We start from the raw sequence: 18,644 nt of genomic DNA, 5'->3' as shown, positions 1-18,644 counted from the left end.
AAGCCACCCTGCTTTAAACAGACATTTCATGTATCAGGGCTAAGAGAGAGTGTAATTGTTTCTTATAACACTAGCTCTACTCATATATCACCTACCTAGCAGTTCATTTAGTAACAAACCAAACAACAACCACCCAAAATAAACATGGGGGGGGTCCAATATGGCTGTATCTTGCTAGTGTACAGTAAGGGATTGCCATTTCTGGTATACAGCAGACAGTACACGGGAAATGAAAAGTTTAAGCACAATAATGGGAAGGTGGGATGAACCAAAGCTCGTGTTTTCCAACTGGCTATTGTAACATGAGTGTGTGCAGCTTTCAGTCCATACAGTGTGTCAGAGACACTTTAATAGTGGCAGATTGCAAACCATTGTGACCTGGGACTCATACATACACAGTGCAATGTATCAACGCATTGAAAACTACAATTTTACACTTGGTTCTGATTGGCAAACCCCATGTGTTGTCTGTATGACGCCAATACAAATGGCTGCCCTGAAGAATCAATAAAAATATGTTTAGACAAATAGAAGTACAACATTAAATATAGCCTATAGATGCATAGAGAGCACATATGCGAGTTATCCGTATCATAAGCACTACACACCAGGCCCACGGGATGCCCAAAGATACAGGTCAGTCACAATCAGAAAAAGGTCAAATCAATGACAAACTTTTTATCATTGTGTAAAAAATTACAAGCCATGAGTTTGCTACAAAACGCATGCAGTGTGTGTATTTTAAAACCGCCAGACATTGGATGTGACCTTATGTAAACTGCAGATGTATACATAATGCTGTGTCACATTTAAAATTACTTAATACACTAAACTTTGATGCATCCCCACTATGTCTACATGTCACTGGGTTCTCACCAGTGGAGGATTTTATCTAGAGGCTGCAGCCCCCCAGTAATATCAGACACCCCAGTGACGGGCTGCGGCTGTCTGGCAGCGGCTTCCCATTAGAAGCGCTCCCAGCTAATCACACACAGGACAGGTGTTTTCTCCCTCTGGGACTACCATTAGCAGGGAGAGTGTTTCCAATGGGAAGCCATGCCTGTGCTAGAACGTCAGCCCTAGCTGCAGCTGTTCCTAGAAGCCTGGGCTGCTTGTTAGTTTGTGGACATGTGCGGAATCACACACGTCAGCCTAGCACTAGCAGAGCAGACCCCCCAGGTAAAGACAGGTAGGTGCCGCCCCTTGTACTCACACAGGGTATGCAGTCAGGATGTCACCATTCACGATGTTGACATGATTAAAGTCGAAACCTACAGAATGTCAACATTTCCATGAGGATTAGGGTTAGGGAAAAGATAATAGGAAAAACAGTATGCTGACATAACATCAGTGTCGGCATGCTAAACAGACAGTACAACTATATTGAAGTTGTGAATGTTTAAAAAAAAAAAAAAAAAAATGTATATCCTGAACCCCTCACTCAGTGATATAGAGTATGGCAATTATTTTCTAGGTTTGTTTTTATTGCCTATTACAACAATTACAATCTTTCAGTGAGGCTGAAGAGTAGAACAATAAATTGCAGCTATACTGTTAGAGATGATCTAGTACCACAGACATGGAAGACCCAAAATGTACTGTATTTATTTGTAGGCAGTGGGAAACATAATCAGTATATAGATAAAGACACAAAGGGTAGAAGAGGTGGGTAATAGACATATAGACATTTATCATTAAATATTTGTGGCTTATTACCGAATATATCCGAAAATATTTAGTATCCCTTGAATGTATTATGGAGCCACAACCTCCAAAAGGTTTCTATGGGGGGGATGCAATGCTGTCAGACTTTCCAAGTTCCAGAACGCGAAGCATTCCGGAGCTTGGCTCCCATAGCTTATGCCATCTAAAGGTGGCGTAAGCCCCTGTATCCTATGGGCTACACATCGCAATACTAGCAGGGAGAGGACCCATAGGACACGGTCACTTCAATCCCAGCACATCGCAAGAACGGGCTTCTTATGGAACCCCTGCCCCTGCAGGTGCATTCAGGCGCTATTATTGCATCCTGCAATGCGGCCATGGGCGCTAATATCGCGTCCAGATCGCATTGAAAATCCAATCATTAATAAATGGGAGAAAAAGGGCCTCGATTGTGACCGCTTACATTCTACTAGACAGAAATCACTCACACCCTCTACCAGTAACTGTGGTTAGGAGAAGGTGGTAGAGGCCTTATAAACGGCCAAAAAGAAAGTGTCTGATCACTATGGGCAAAACCACCTTTATCATAGTCACCTATAATGTAAGAGCAGTACTGCAACAAGACAAATATGCTCTAGTCCAGTGGTTCTCAAACTCGGTCCTCAGGACCCCACACAGGTCACTTTTTCCAGGTCACCCAGCAGGTGCACAGGTGTAGTCATTACTCACTGACACATTTTAAAAGATCCACAGGTGGAGCTAATTATTTCACTTGTGATTCTGTGAAAACATGCACTGTTTGGGGTCCTGAGGACCAAGTTTGAGAACCTGTGCTCTAACGCAAAGATCGTTCACCCAGAAATAAAAGGAAACACTAGATTCTCATGTAATGATAACACTTCCGAGCAAATTCTTCCAGCAAAACATGAAACCTTATGCTAGAGGGATTTGATTTTTTTTATTGTTTTTAAATGGACGAGTCTTTAAAAATTTCACTTTCCCAGATTGATTCCATTACTTATGCTGGGCATACACACTATACAATTACCTGTCAGATATCTGTCCAATCTGGCTGGTTGGAATGAAAACCTGGTAATGTATGGGAGCAAATTACAGTCGATCATATGGTTTTTAAACACTGGAAAACAGACAAAAATGACTGTTCAAATGGGTTAAATGTGTTTTAACCAATTTGTCTAAATGACCATATTTGTTAGTTTTCCAGTGTTTGTGAGCAAATGGACGACTATCATTTTCTCCTATACATTACCAGGTTTTCATTCCAACCAGCCAGATTGGACAGATAATTGTATAGTGTATGCCCAGCATAAGAGATGTAATTAACCAACACAAGGGGAGATATATCAAAGCTTCTAAATAGTGGACAAGTGGAGTAGGGACCCATAGCAACCAATCAGCTTCTCGCTAACATTTTTCAAGTAAATTCTATAAAAAGGATAGGTAGAAGCTGATTGGTTGTTTTGGGAAACTTCTCAACGCTAGAAGCTTTGAGACATCTTCCCCACAGTTTGCCACCTGCTTACACATATTGGGAATAATGCAGAGTGTAACACAACTTGGCCCTGATTTCTCCTGTATGTAAAGACCTTAATATGTATATTCATCAGTATGCAGCAATGTACACATTTTCAAGACTGGACTGCCCCCTATGCATATGCGGAGTGTGAAAGCAGTCATCATCAAGGTGCACTCATACCAGTTTATACTCGCTTCAAATAAATACGCATTTACTTTTCCGGCTAACCCAGCAGAGCCCGCCATTGAATCAACCTCTAAACATTGCCTATGTGAGAACACCCCGTTACATCCCAGAAGCAGTCGTCATAAGCGTGCACTCACACCAGTTTCTACAGGTGCAAAAGACATGAAAAAACCTGACCTACAAGGATTATGGTTAGTGATTACAAAATATAAAATTTCTATATTATGTACATCTATGGTGACATGTCCCGCAACATTGCTCAAGTTAAGAATAAAACAGAAATCTTCTTATTTTGAACATACTATTATGCAAAACCACACACTTATGCTTTGGAAGACTGGTGTAGCAGGAAGCGCAGCAAGCCCCACTCAGTATTCATATGATACGCAGCCCAAGACTGAATGGCTTTTACCAAGTGTGTGGCCATAGGCTGTTATACGAACCTTTCTGGTGCTTCTAAGACCATTCTAAGTAAGGAGCACTACCAGATGGCTGTACAGCACTCCCATGGTACTTCTCTTATATCAACCAAACAGGCCAGGATTGTGTCTCCACGTGTATGGTGTACACCGGAGGGCACATTTTTTACTTTTAAATACGTAGATTATCTTTATTATCTGGTGCTTCTAGTACGGTCTGTATTTCAGCAGTTTGTTGCATCAACTGAGTGTGCTAGAAGCACCAGAGCAGAGTGTGATAGCCCAGGCAGAAAAAAGGAACTGCATGGGTTGTGACCAGTGCAGGGTGCTAGAATGAAGACTATAATATATACGGGTCCCGTCTCAAACTGCTCAGGAGAATGAACAGAGTGTAAGAGGACCTGGGAGGTTGATGAATGGGATAAGTATGGTGGGAGGTGGGAGTGCAGGGGAAGGTGGTGCAGGGTATGAAAGCGGGGCAAAGCCTGAGGCAGACTGTAAGCAATTAATATTTCTATACAAGCTGTTGTAGGACCGAAATTGTTGATCTGTTTCACAAACAACGTCTAAGACAGTGTTCTCCCCTGAAATTTTTTCCAGCAGGGTGGCATTAAGAAGTAGCCGGGTGGGGGCCTTCGTAATAATAAAAAAGGTTTTAAATCCTGACCTTATAATGATTTAAACTTGAGATAACATTTTATATATTAATTCTCCTCCTCTTCTTAGAGGCCCAGTGGTCTGCAGCTTTTTCATAATCAAAGTCTGTAGGATATGGTCCCTCTAGTGAAATCAGCATCAGGTTATTTAATGTGCTCTGCTTCATGCCATTCCTTAAAACAGACTAATTCGTTTTAAGGGGCCTATCCATTACCCAACATTGTGAACAATCCGACCAAAACCTCCTGCACTGTTCACAAAGTCGGGTAATGGATAGTAGGCAAAGACCAGCGATGCGCGTGCATGCTGGGTCCTTGCCGTCCCTAACTGTCTATTGAACATGATGCTCGTCAGGTTTGGCATGTTCAGGGATAGGAGGTCGGGCTCGTTCACTGAATGACATTCAGTGAACGCCGTTCAGTGCAGGTACCACACCTCGGCGACATGAAGGTCTGAACGCTGGACGTTCAGACTTTCATGTTGCGTAGTGGATACCCCCCTTTAGAGTACTAACCCACTGGCTGGCTCCACAGATACTGTCCTACACTCTTTAATGTGTTCAGGTGACTGTTTCTGCCCGAACAGTGCGCCCTTGCTTTTATACAGGGGGAGGGATCTCTGCCCTCCAGCCTGATGAAGCCCGGCGCTGCGACAGGCTCGAGCTACAACACCTGGCACTCTGCCCCACCCCAATGAGCAATGCGCTACGTTACATTACCTGGAACCCTCACTAACTTGTCCTTATTGCCGGCAGACACAGGTGCCAGATGGACTGGGAGCCTCCGATGGGAAGAACATGTCATGTCGGCACTGCTCAGCATCACATCCAGCATCAGTGTCCGTAACAACAAGGACACATTGATGGTGACTGGGCAACAGGGGACGTGGCGCATTGAGGCGGCGGGGAGTGCCAGGCAGTAAGTTATACGGGGAACCAGCGCACTGTGGCAGGGGGGAGTGCTGGGCAGTAGGCTGTTTCTTGCCGGGCGGTGCGCCCTCAAAAAACAGCTTGTGGAGAACACGAAGATAATGGCAGCATGGGACTCCTAGGGGAAATCATCAGCTAAAGGCACCAGTAGGTGGAAGCTCATCTCCAGGCTTGTGCTATCGGTGCTTTCATTTGAAGTTTAAAACAACACAGAAAAGCAACTGCAGATCAAGTGCCTTGTGAATTCCAAAACTGGACTGACAATAAGGATAGAATGAATGATGCCACAACCATCCCGCACAATTCCATATATACAGGTCCATCCGTAGTGTCCCAAAGCCCTAATAAGTGACTAAATATAGTCTTTCCCTCCCTCTCCCTGCTACCTGCAGAGCATCCCGCTTGCAAATATTGCCCTCCTTGTTCCCAGATCTAAAATCAACACACTCCATTTGCTATAACCTCCCTCTGCTGGCCACATGGACCCTGGGCTGGATTTACAGCACACGACTTTGTCCTGGAGTTTAGAGCCAGATTGCTACAAGGCAAATACATAAACATTAAACAGGATCCGGTGCCAAATTGAGCATGTAGCATTATTTAGTCACACATATTGGGAGAATAATTCACAGGTGTTCTCATACATCTAACCTCCTTGCGCGTTAGACAGCCCTTCTAATCGCACCATGACTCGGTAGTGCCGAGCGTCTTTTATCTGCATGCGAAACGCTATGTTGCAGTGTTACAGCCACTGACACTAACGTAGAATATCACATGCAGATACACCCGCAGACGCACACAGAATATAGGCATGCTGCATATCATTTTAATCAGAAGGTGCGTGTGCTAGCTATTCTCATCACTGTGTGAATAAGACGCATTTGAAAGTAAAATGTTGCATGAAAAACGCTTGGCGCTAACGTGGCACATGGAGCTCCCGCATTATGTGTGGCGCGACTTGTAGAGCATGGAGGATAGATGTATGTGGGCACATCTGTATGTCAATATGCTCTATGTCACTGTGCTGCCAGTCACTTTGTCACAGCGCTGGGGGTAATTCAAACTAGGACCCTATGTGTAGTTTGTATGTTCTCGTCATGTTTGCATGAGTTTCCTAACACTTCATACAGAATAATTGTCTTCTGACAAAATGAACCATATATGATTTGGATGCTTACATTTTCTCTGTAATGGCTCCATAAATGTAGGTGCTACACAGTATAAATACATGTATATATTGTTGCGGGATACGTTCAATATCTCGGCACATGGGACTCTGGTGGTCAGATTGCCGGCGCCAGAATCCCGACACTTGTCAGGATACAGGCGCCGGCATTACGACTGCCGGAATCCCGAAGGCAAGTAGCGGTGTTAGGCACTAGGGGTGGTGGTTAGCTTCAGGTACCACAGAGGGAGGGAGGGTTAGGGTACCGGCTGACAGGTGTCTGTATCCTAACCCTGTCGGTATGCCGGCATCAGGATTTTGAACGCCGGGATCACGACCACCGGTATTCCTTACCCATCCCATTGCTGCTACCAACACCCTTTCATCAAGCTAAGAATTAAAAGTTCAGATTACAGAGTTTATTAATGGACACAAGAAGCAGAACACAGATAATGGAGCTCATCTCTTTGCATAGAGCTGCCACAGACACCATAATGAAGTATAGCAAGGTTTGGGACATGCATTCTTCAGTAAAAAAAATAAATAAAAGTGATGAATAAATCATCTGTAATACACACCCAGAGCAGGGCTCTAGATTATGCATTATTGGTGGCTAATGCAATCTTGTTATAGAATAAGAGATTAGGTACTTTCGGTGTCCAGTCTGCCGTATAGATATTATTTCCCTTTTGAATTCAAAGCAATTTTTTTGTCCTGAATGAATGAAGTTATGTTCAAGAAACTGCATCAAATCAGCTAGCAGGACTCGGAAGGGAAGCAATCTGAATTGGAAGAATAGTTGAGGAAGTACAACCATCTCTACACAATGGATCTTCCCAAGCCATAAAATTGCTAGATAACTCCAATTATTAGGATTAGATAACAGGTTCTTACACAAAAGTATATAGTTCTACCTTTTTTTGGGGTCTAGAAAGTACACAAGTCCAATTTCCAGGTAGATGGAAGGTAGTGCTGGAAATTAAAATTTATTTTTGGCTTGTGGAGTTTTGCATTTTGCAGTACAAGGTTCCTGAATTTTTAGGATGGACTTCAAAGCCAAACAGGTGTCCAACTTTAGACAATGCTGGGCAGAGACTGAAGAGGAATAGCAATGAATCCTAATTTATTTCCCCATCTGACATCTAAGGTTATAGAATTACTATCCAGCGGTTTGTCAAAGCAGTTTTGACCTATGGATTTAATGCAGTAACAGAAATAACTAGCCTGGTTCAGCATTTATTTCTGTTGCCTAATTAAATCCATCGGTCAAAGCCTGCAATCATCAGTGGGTTTAACAAGCCAGGGCTAGTAAATCTAGTCCCTAGATTATTTTGGATTGCCAATACCAACAGTTCCATTTTTAAGGCCAGGGCCCCTGCAGATGTGCATTCCTACAGAACTTACATTACTCCATCAGAATGCTCATTTAACTTCGTAAGGCCAAAGGCAGTGAAGCCCACCCTTAAGATGTTTAATTCTGCAGGAAGTATCACAGTTGGATGAGGACTGGCTCTTCCAGTGCAAGCAGCACACTAACCTCACCTCCAGCCTTTAATTCCCAAGGCCAGCATAACAAACAAGCCCTTAATGAAATCTTTATAGGTGACCTGCACCCATGAGGGGTCGGCCCCTGGTGTAAAGTTGGAAGCAAAAAAGAAAGAGGCATGTTCTAATTTGTATCGACAATGGCAAGGCCTATTCAATGGCAAGCTGGTAAAATACTGGGAACTCTATATGGATGCGATACAAAACGTTGACCGTAACTTTTTTTTTTTTTCAAAAAAGGTTGACTGGTTCTGAATGTCGACATTCAAACAGTCAACATGGCTTTAAGGTCGACCATCATTCTGTAAACATGTACTTAGGTTCACAGGGTTAACTAGTCGACATGGTATTATTGATATTTTACCCTAACCCCAAAAATCATGTAGAAACCATAAGTCAACATTTTAGTGTTGACATGTTAAATGTCGACCTTTTGAATGTGTTTCGACAATTTAACCCTGTCAACCTAAATACATGTCTACAGAATGGCGGTCGTCCAAATGACGATGTCGACATTCAGAATGCGTCAACTGGTATCCCTCTATATCATAGTCTGACTATGCACTAGCCACTGTTCCAAAACTGCCACCATAATAGTTTTTAGTGTTGATGCTTACTGCACAAATCTTCCTACAGATGTAAGTGTGCGTACACACGGTACGACAGGGGGGGGGACGATCAGATAATGATAGTTATTGAACATCCAACACATGCTGCAAGCCCTTTACAACTAACGACCTGCGATTAACGAACACGGTTCCCTATAGTAAATAGGCTAACCTGGTCGATATTGACCAGGTATGCCTGCTTGCACGGACTACAGACAATGGTCAATAACGACCGTATATGGCCGCGCATCGAGCATCGTTAGCAGGGGCCAGAAGCTGTCAGATTTAAACGATAGGATCGTTATTGTACAAATCTGACAGCTTATCCGTCCATGTTTATGCACCATAACCTGTCTAAACAAACTGAAGTCATTTCTCCATAACAGGAATCGGTCGGTATTATGATCGCATCCCCAGACCACCCCACATACCCCTTCAATGCCTCTCAGACTATTCTACATGCCCTTCAGTCCTCCCCACATGCCCCTTCAATGCCCATCAGACCACCACACATGCTCCTTAGCCTCCCCACGGGTCCTCAGACCAACACACAAAACACATGCCCCTTCAGTGCCCCAAATGTTAACTGGAATGACCTCTATGCAGCTCTCCAGCAGAAAGGTAGAGAAAAATACTGTCCACAAGAGGGCATGTTGCCCGCAGTCACAGGGATGTTACATGACATGTCAGGTGCAAATGACCTGATAAGTAGCTATAGGTCATCTGAACCATACAAAATGCAGATGCCTCCCATATAAAGACCAATTTCTGCCAAGAAGATTACAATGATGTGCCAGTTATTTGATGCAGGTGTACAACGCTTACCCTCCCCTACCACAAAGATAGCTTTCCTTTTATGTAGAATTGCAAGCATCCAGAGCAAGACCTATTCCCTCTGTGCTGTGCACCAAATAAATCTTGTGGTGAAGATCTAAGCTTATTTCTATACAGAGACAGTTCTGCACCCTCCTGGTGTACTCACTGTGTAATGCATGGTAAGGGTGTCTCCTTTCCTAGATTTTATAGGACAGTTCTCCACTCTCTTCTTCACTCCAATTTGTAATTTCTTACCTCCCTCTTTAGCAAAAGCTGAGGGAAGCAAGGAAACAACAAGGAGACACCACAAAGGCGTGAGTAACAGAGTGTTCATGGCGATGGCAAGATGGGCACCCAAACAGTTAACAGTCACAAGTAATTATATGTTCTGCAAAGATAAATAAAACAAGTGTAAATTAAGGAGTCTTCAGTCTAAAAATGAACATAAGATTTAAGGACAGGACAAACAGGCACAAGAATATGATCAATAATATATTTGAATGCAAATGGATAAGAGGGCACAATACAACATAGAACTATATTATGGACACAGACACCCTGCACAGGAAATAATGATCAAGCTGCATACATAGGTGCACATCTTTGCAGATGTTCCTATTCATTAAAAGACTATTTGTTCCAAAGACTGATAAAGTAATAGGAAGATATACTAAGGGTCTAAACTAGGGGTGGGCAATAAGCGGCCCCCCAGCTGTTGTAGAACTACACATCAGTATCTCTACAAATCATACAATGAGTGGAATCTACCAGAGTAATATCAGCATTATTGTCCGCTAATATAAAACAGCAAACAATGCCATCTAAGAGACCGCTAGATAAATAATAGGTTAGTGGGGACTTATTTTACAAAATAGATGATAGGATGTACTACGCAGGGCATTCTGATTATAGGTCATGGTCGGCAATGTTATATTGTTAATAACACTTACCTTGATTGCTGGCTCTGTTCAGAGAGATTAACAGGTAGAATTCATTTTTGCCACAAAAGGCAGCAGCACCATTATATTATATGTATCAAAATGACTCCCACCCTGTCCCATTTAATGAACAGCTCCTCACAGCCCTGACATACCCCTTCCTACAGGGGGGAACCCTTTATAGGAATAGTTCCTCAAACACATTATATAAAATGATCAGCATGCAGTATACAGCACCTCCATGTAGCACCTGGATTTAGCACCTTAAAGAGAAATAGGAAAGCAGCACCAGTAATCAGCTAAGTGCAGTGAATCAGAGTGCACCCAAAAGTGTTTTATTCCCCCCAAAAGGTGACAAATTAACAAATAGTTACCCAAAACACCCTCCCCCCTTTCCCTTTAACAACAGATGCACACAATACACACACATAACAGTTTAGTGTCGCCCCTATTTACTCAGGTATATCACCACTTTTTCCTACTCAAGGCTCCCCTTTATCTGACACCCCAGGTTTAGCACTACGAGGAGTCCACTTTGTGTTATCAGTCATAAAATATGGACCTCTGTGTCTCCTAGGCTCTCTGGGAACCCATACATCCTCCTCTAACGGCCATGCAGAACCCTGCTTTCTTGCCTCTTGTTCCCTCATTAGCCATACCTCACCCCCTGAAACTCTTGACCCTCCATCACCTCTCCTCCCATCATCTCTCCTTGCCCATTCTCTTAACACCCACACATCTTGCTGCTTCTGTCCCTCTGCTCTTGCCTCCTCTCGACAACCCCAAACTTGTGTTCCCTTGCCCCTTCTGTGGCCAGACCCCGCCCGACAAGAGCCTTCCCATCCTTGCCACCAATTCACCCACTCTTGAAGTTGAGGGGTATCTCCCATTCTTCCTCCCTTCTTTGTGAGGGGCTCAGGGATATCCCCTATGTCTACACCACTATCTTCATTACCTTCAACAGTCGCCTCCCCCACACGAAGTGTGCTGTTCAAGGAATAACCACAGTCTGTGGTCCTCACCTCAGCAACAGTATCCCTCTCAACATGTGGAGTACCTTCAGTCTCTCCTAAATAGAGATGAAGGCACCAACACCAAGTGCCACCTTCCTCTACCTTCCCACTGCCTTCTTGACTGGATTGACCCAATGGTGCCAGCTTTTGATGTGCAGGGGAAGAGCAAGTCTGTGCAACAAAATTGGTGTACTGGTCATTTATAGGGCAAAAATGCTTTTCCTCCATCTCCCCATTCCAATCTCTTTCACCACTACAAGTCTCTCTGCCCATGCTATAATTCACGCCCTGCTCCATCTCATTACTTTCACCAGACCCACTTCCCGGACTCCTAAATTCCTCCCTATAACTCACATAGCATTCCGAACACCCCTTATGATTTTTCCTACTTTCAGGAACCTCAAGGAGATCATTCTTCTTAGGGAAAACCACCTCTTTTGACCCTCTGGTATCTGTGACTACCTGTACGCCCTTGCACCCATTAGCCCCTTCCCTCTTCTCTACCACCCTCAGTTCCTCTTTAGAATTCGCTCTGTTTGTTACCTCAGTACTAGAACTGCTCAGACTACATTGAGAGTTTCCTTTACTACTCCCATCTTCTCCGGTTTCCTGCGATACATCCTCATCCTCTTCTAAACTGTGCCCCCTGTACAGATCTTGGAACCTATCCTTCATTCCCTGATGCCCACCTCCCTGGCTCGTGTCTACGCAGCCACCACTAACCCGGCCCCTCTTCTTCTCTTTAGATGTTCTACTCTTCCTTTGCCTTTTCTGTAGTATCTGCAGGTCACATTGCCCCCCCATCCTCTCCTGACCCAGTTTATCTCTCTCAGCGTACATTGGTTTCTGGTGTTTTTCCCTGACACCGCTCTCATGCTGCTGCTGGTCACTAATAATCTCCAGTAGGCCTGGCCCTTCCGTATGGCAATGATTGTTCTCCTGAGAGATTATTTTCGCATTACAATGACTGTCATTACTCCTATCCCCCCACTTATAGTCACTGGCCAGGTCCTGGGAAAGCTTCTCTCCATCACACCCACTGTGTCCACTTGTCACCTCCCGGGGGCAACTCTCACAATGGCCCTTTCCCCAACATTTCTCTTCCTCTATGTGGTCCCTGGCCAGGCCCTGAGCAGCCCCGTCCTCTAGATTCGCCCCGGCGGGGAGAGGCTCTGTGCAGCCCCGTGTGATCTCCTGAGGCCCCCGCTCCCATCTCCTCCGTTCATCGCTCATCACCACTTCCTCCTGTAGGGCTCCGTTCCCGTCATCAGCCCCTTCCCTGCGGTCTGCATCCTCCTCCTGAGTCTCCCTCTCCTCCCCGCTGTCCTGGAACAACTCCTGGGAGCCACCGTCCACGCCGCGCCCCATGATCAACTGCTGCGGGCCCCTAATAACATCCCAGGTCACCCTGGCTACACCCCGGTGTCTCCTCCTCTCCCTCCCCCGTGTCCCAGCACCCCGCTCTTCCCCCGGTCTCCTCATCCCCCTTCCCGGGACTCCTGCCCTCACCTCTCCCCTGATCTGTCTGCACGCCGCAGCTTCACACCGACTCAACCCCTCTTCCGCATCCGCGTACGTCACCGCTCTGCCTGTCCAATAGGAGCACAGGGAACGGTCACCGGTGATAGCGAACTGACCAATCCCTGGCTACCCCTCTCAGTGATCAGGGGCCAGGTAGGGACATAGTGATAGGGACGAGACGCTGGGAGCAGGGCGGGGGTGACGGGTGACTCTGCTCAGTCGGTTGAGAGAGACAAGTGTTGGGTAGACAGAAATGAGATTAATAGGTGATAAATGATACATCCGCGCCTAAATGGCTCAGGGGTTCGGTGAGGAGAAGCAGCTGAGGGCGCATATCGGGGGAGCAGAGTCACAAGCACCCCTGACAGATGCTGGCTCAGTGGTACAGTCCGGTGTCTAGACCACTAAAGCCAGCAAAATAATAGCAGGCGCAGCAGAGCCCGTCAGAGAGCGGCGGCACAGTCACACTGCATGGAGATAGTGACTATAAATACACTACTCGTACACAGAGTACAAATCAATACTTCTGTGATTGGCGGATGGCCAGGCCTACGCACCAATAATAGCTACATATGCAAATAAGCCTTCATTACTGCATAATGAATGCACCCCCATTTATTATCCTATATTCACATCTGGCAAATGTGTGAGATGCACCACTTATTAAATAGATAGGAACTGATGCAGAGTTGGCCACAAAGTCAGTTTTGCATAGGTATTTCGCACTGCGCGCCAGAGTCGGGTTAATACTTTATGGGGCCTTGGTAAGTTACTGGTCTGGGGCCTCCCACCTGTCCTTGCACACAAAAAAAATCGCATAAACTGGAAGGTAAAGATTAAAAAATAAATTAACCTCAACTACACATGAAATGAAGTGGTAAGGGTTAATTTACCGCCTTACAAGTGCCACCATAATACTTGTGCAGTTCATATGGGGAAGCTTCACTGTCAAACACTTGCAAATGCTGTCAAGGTCTTTGCCAGCAGCATTATAAGGAAACATCATTGCTTTTAGCAGAAGAAAAAGGAAGGTGAGGAGTGAAGAAGGGACAAGTGGAAGAAGAAAGGGAGTGGCTGGAGGAGGAGCAGGGCAAGAGGAAAATTACAGTTATGGTAGACTTACCTAGATAACTCCTTGTCTTTGAGGTCCACAGGGATACCATGAGGATGTTGTGGTTGGAAAGATCCAGACACCAAACAGTTAAAGCTTCAGCTCCCAGGATGCCTCGGGTCCTCCTCCATATATACCCTACCCCCCCCCTCCCCCCTAGCCACAGGAATTCAGTTTTGTTAACAAGCCTCAAGGCAGGAGACAGAAGAGCAATCATACACCAGAAACACTCTTACACAAGATGAGGGACTCTGACCGAAAGAAAAAATTACCCATGCAACCAGGTGCATCAGGGTGGGTGCCCTGTGGACCCTATGAACTTCAAAGAAAAGGAGTTATCTAGGTAAGTCTACCATAACTAATTTTCTTCAGGATCCACAGGGATACCATGAGAATGTCCTAAAGCAGTTCCCCTAGGATGGGGGACGCTCCTGAGCAGAAAGGAGAACTCTTCGCCCAAAGGAAGCATCCTGAGAGGCAAAAGTATCAAAAGCATAGAACCTAAGAAAAGTGGGGACAGAAGACCACATGGCTGCCTTACACAACTGTTCAGCAGAGGCACCACGACTAAATGTCCACGATGGCCCTACAGACCGAGTAGAATGTGCTTTCACCAAGCTTGGTACAGGGAGATCAGCCTGTGTGTACACCTGAGAGATAGTCATGCGTAGCCATCTCACCAGAGTCTGCTTGCTAGCTGGCCATCCTCATTTTGAAAACCATATAATACAAAAAGAGCATCAGATTTTCTAACAGAGTTTGTACACTCCACATAAATACGGAGAGCACGAACTACATCCAGGGAGGCTACACCAACAGAAAGATCTGGAGCCTGAAAAGCTGGAACTACAATCTCTTAATTCACATGAAAACATGACACATCCTTAGGAAGGTAACCCTCCCTTGTACGAAAAACAGCTTTATCCTAGGGAAAAATAAAAAATGTGGAGTGACAGGATAGCAACTCTGCGTGCAGAAGAGATAGCAAGGAGAAAAAGTGTCTTCGCTGTCAACCATTTCAAATGTACAGAGTCCAGGGGGTTCAAATGGGGGAGCTTGTAGCCCCTTAAGAACCAAATACAAATCCCTCGGTGCTACCGGTGGAACAAAAGGAGGCTGAACTCGCAGGACTCCTTGAAAAAAAATTCTAATATCTGATAATGAGGCAATCTTCCTCTGGAACCAGATTGACAGTGCAGAAACCTGCACTTTCAAAGTGGCCAGGCAGAGACCATGCTCTAAACCCACCTGGAGAAAAGCCAGTACCCATGAAATCCTGAACACCTTAGGATCATACTTTCTGTGGGCACGCCACTGAGCAAAAGAATGCCAAATCCTGTAATAGATGCAGGCAGAGGCAGGCTTTTGTGCCCTAAGCATCGTCTGAATTACAGAACTGGAAAAACCGTTTGCTCTTAAGATTGAAGATTCAAGAGCCACGCCGTCAAAAACAGACGAGTTAAATCGGGATGCCGGCAGGGACTCTGCGTTAGCAGATCCTGCCATAGAGGAAGAGGATACAGACTGTCTATGGATAGATTCTGTATGTCGGTGAGCTAGTGACGTCTAGGCCAAGCCGGAGCAACCAGTATTACTGTTCCCCCTTCCTGCTTGATTTTCCTGAGAACTCTTGGAAGGAGGGAAGAGATACGCCAGCTTGAAGTCCCATCTTACTGCCAGTGCGTCCACAAAGGCTGCTGATGTATCTCTGGACCCGTACCTGGGACCTTGTGGTTGTGACGTGATGCCATGAGATCTACTTCTGGTAGACCCCATTTTTTTACCAGAAGCTGAAATTGGTAATGTTGCTGAAGGACAGCAAACCGTAAGAATTCTTGGTGGGATGGCATAATAGTAACATGAAGATATGCATCCTGAATGTCCAGGGAAACCATATAATTCCCAGGCTCCATTGCCAAAATAATTGACCAGAGAGTTTCCATACGAAACTAGGGTACATGGATAAACTTGTTGAGGGTTTTTAGATTCAGAATACAGCGACAAGCCCCATTCGGGTTCTGAACCAAGAATAGATTGGAATAATAACCTCTTCCCTGTTGTGACACCGGAACTGGGATTATTACACCCGCTTGCAGCAGGGAGTGAATGGCTTCCTGAAGGGCCAAAGCCTTGACCGCATCTGATAGAGGATCTGTGCAAATAAAATGGTGGGCATACCCCTGGGAAACCATTAATTGCACCCAGGCATCTGTTGTTGTCTGACGCCAGTAATCTGCAAACAGAAGCAGTCGGTCTCCCACCTTGGGATCCCCCAGGACGAGGCCCGCCCCATCAGGCCGAAGGTTTGTCGTCCAGTTTAGAAGTTGGACGTCTATCTCTGTGGATCCCTATGGACCTTGAAGAAGAAAAGTGCTTTGTGAAGGGCACGGGAAAGGTGGGTGGTGGGGGCACAGGAAAAAGATTGATCGTGGGGGATAATGATAGATTTATATGGGGGAACAGATATAATAGGCCCAGTAATGGAAAACAAAAGCAAAGGAAAGAAGAAACACAAAGGGTTGTGTAGATAGAATTGCATGTATGCTGAGTAATTACGTCTGTCTTCAGACATATCTTTTGTAAAAGGAATAAGGCTGGTGCAAGTATGCGCTGATAAATATAGCAGCTATGAAACCAAGTGTGCGCATAGGGGCAGTCCAGCTGCAAAGATGAGTACAGCTCAGCATGCAAATATACTTATTTAGTTCCGTGCACTCTATGCAGGAGCAATTACATCCGACTTGTGTTCAACCCTGCATCACCCCCTCTATGTAGGAATGGCCATCAGTGAGTTAACCATCGATGGTACCATTGGTGGTTAACCTCGATGGTACGAAACCATCCACGGGGAACCATCAATGGTTTGCCCACCAATAATCATACCTGCTCTATTACTCACCTGGCAGCGGGTCAGTCCGAGGTGGGTGCGGGGTTTTGTGGGTTGCACCAGGGGGCAGAGCTAGGCTTCGTATCCCGGCGCCAGGGAAAAAGAAAAATGAAACATTGCGGGGCTCTGCGCTACTGATGGTGAAGAACCATTGGCTCATACTTATATCTCTCTAACTCTCCAGCGTGTACAATACCCGTCTCTGCCTTCCACTCCCCTTTTGTATCCAACCACACCCTCTATAATGCTAGTTGTTGCAAGCAGTACCCTCTCTATGTAATTTAATCTATAGATTTAAATCTATACTAATATAAGAAAATTGTGTCTGTTTGTTCCAAGTTGGTGCAAAAACGACTGAACCGATTTTCAGTAAAACTCCATCATTTTGTGGTGGAAACTCCTAGAAATATCCTGCACTTTGGACCTCATTCAGAGCCGCTCGCAAAATGCGAGCGCTCGCTCTAAATGAGGGCGGCCACATCTAAAAAATGATCCGGCCTCCTGGCCGCTCGCTAGTCTGTGGGTTACCACCCACAGCCTTAACGAGCAACCAGGATGATGGTCGCGATGGTCTTGACCATCGCGACCAACGGGGTTTGTGACGAGACCCTTGTGGTAGGGTCTCGTCTTCTGCAAGCCCCAGGGAGCTTTCGGCTCTAATAGACCCGGAAGCTTTCCCAGTGACATCACTGGTGATGTCAGTGGGGCGGCCCACAAATGGCAAGCGTTCGCTTGGGAACGCCTCCATTTGTGAAACCACCCCCCCGCCACGCCTGCAAAACGGGACGAGCTGTCGATCAACATCGACAGCCGCCCCTTTTGTAGTGAGCTCTGGAGCGAGAGAATTTCTCACTCCGGGGCTTGCGCACGCGCAGTGCGTCCGCTGCGTGTGCGCACAGCCAAATATCGACCCGCTTGCGAGCGGGTCTGAATGAGACCCTTTGTTTCATGTTGATCCGGCAATTTAAAGCTTTGCAATAACAGCATTTATTGACATAAAAGCAAGCGCTTGGGGTGGCACCATGCCGGCGGCCGGGAAGGGGTGGGGGGAGAGGTGTTTTGGGCACACGTTCACTGGAATAGAATAGGCTACATACCAGTCTGTGCACAGGGCACACAGTGATATTGGTGTAAGTGGTGGGTGAAGGCGCTGCTGCCACCAGTCTATAGCGCTGCTGGTAACATGGGTCACTCCCATGAAAGAGCCCTTATGCAACCCAATACCACTATAACACTTCATATAGAGAAAATGTTGGCAAGAAGCGATTTCAGCTGTGGGCAACAGCTAGTTATTATATATATATATATATATATATATATCTGTAAAGTTGTCTTTTATGTCTTTTACTCTGAAGACCCTTGTACTTTTTAATGTTTCTTCACTGTGTACGGTGCTCTCATATTTATCTCATATCTGTCTATCTATCTCATATATATCTATCTACCCATATCTATCTGTCTATCTATCTGTCCATCTATCTCATATCTATCTATCTTTATCTCTGAATCAGTTTTCTTTGTTTACATCCTGTAGTGCACGCAGGCTCAGGTTGTATTTGTTTTGCTGGCTGTGCAGCAGAATTGCCGACGGATCAATGTGAGGTGAACTGAGGACACTCTGAGAAGTCGGATGAGGACATGAATAGAG

The 18,644-nt window shown here is 45.4% G+C and overlaps 2 protein-coding genes across 4 annotated transcripts in view; both read right to left on the bottom strand.

The window, feature by feature from the left end:
• Nucleotides 1–14,162, bottom strand: part of FKBP2 (FKBP prolyl isomerase 2) — a 34,866-nt gene extending 20,704 nt beyond the window's left edge. Inside the window, exons 1-2 of one of the 3 annotated variants that reach the window (XM_088480080.1) lie at nt 14,122–14,162; nt 9,693–9,914 (exon numbers count right to left, since the gene is read on the bottom strand). In XM_088480080.1, the coding sequence (XP_088336206.1) occupies nt 9,693–9,860 (168 nt within the window). In that variant the 5' untranslated portion in view covers nt 9,861–9,914; nt 14,122–14,162. Of the gene's footprint in view, nt 1–9,692; nt 9,915–10,476; nt 10,563–12,986; nt 13,095–14,121 lie in introns of those variants that run through there. The other 2 variants (XM_088480078.1, XM_088480079.1) reach the window with 2 other exon arrangements.
• Nucleotides 10,698–12,902, bottom strand: LOC148515386 (uncharacterized). The gene has a single exon (XM_088480077.1). The coding sequence runs from the start codon at nt 12,843–12,845 to the stop codon at nt 10,947–10,949; it is 1,899 nt and encodes a 632-aa protein (XP_088336203.1). The 5' UTR covers nt 12,846–12,902; the 3' UTR covers nt 10,698–10,946.
• Nucleotides 14,163–18,644: the final 4,482 nt, after the last annotated feature.

Source organism: Taudactylus pleione, unplaced genomic scaffold (genome assembly GCF_031769625.1).
Source record: "Taudactylus pleione unplaced genomic scaffold, aTauple2 ptg000250l, whole genome shotgun sequence".
NCBI lineage: Eukaryota > Metazoa > Chordata > Amphibia > Anura > Myobatrachidae > Taudactylus > Taudactylus pleione.
The sequence above is the reverse complement of the archived record's forward strand: the minus strand, read 5'-3'. Positions and strand labels throughout refer to the sequence as shown.

Bases quoted from the DNA above. Each gene is read 5' to 3' on its own strand.
- LOC148515386 (XM_088480077.1), bottom strand. From the start codon at position 12,845: ATGGGGCGCGGCGTGGACGGTGGCTCCCAGGAGTTGTTCCAGGACAGC.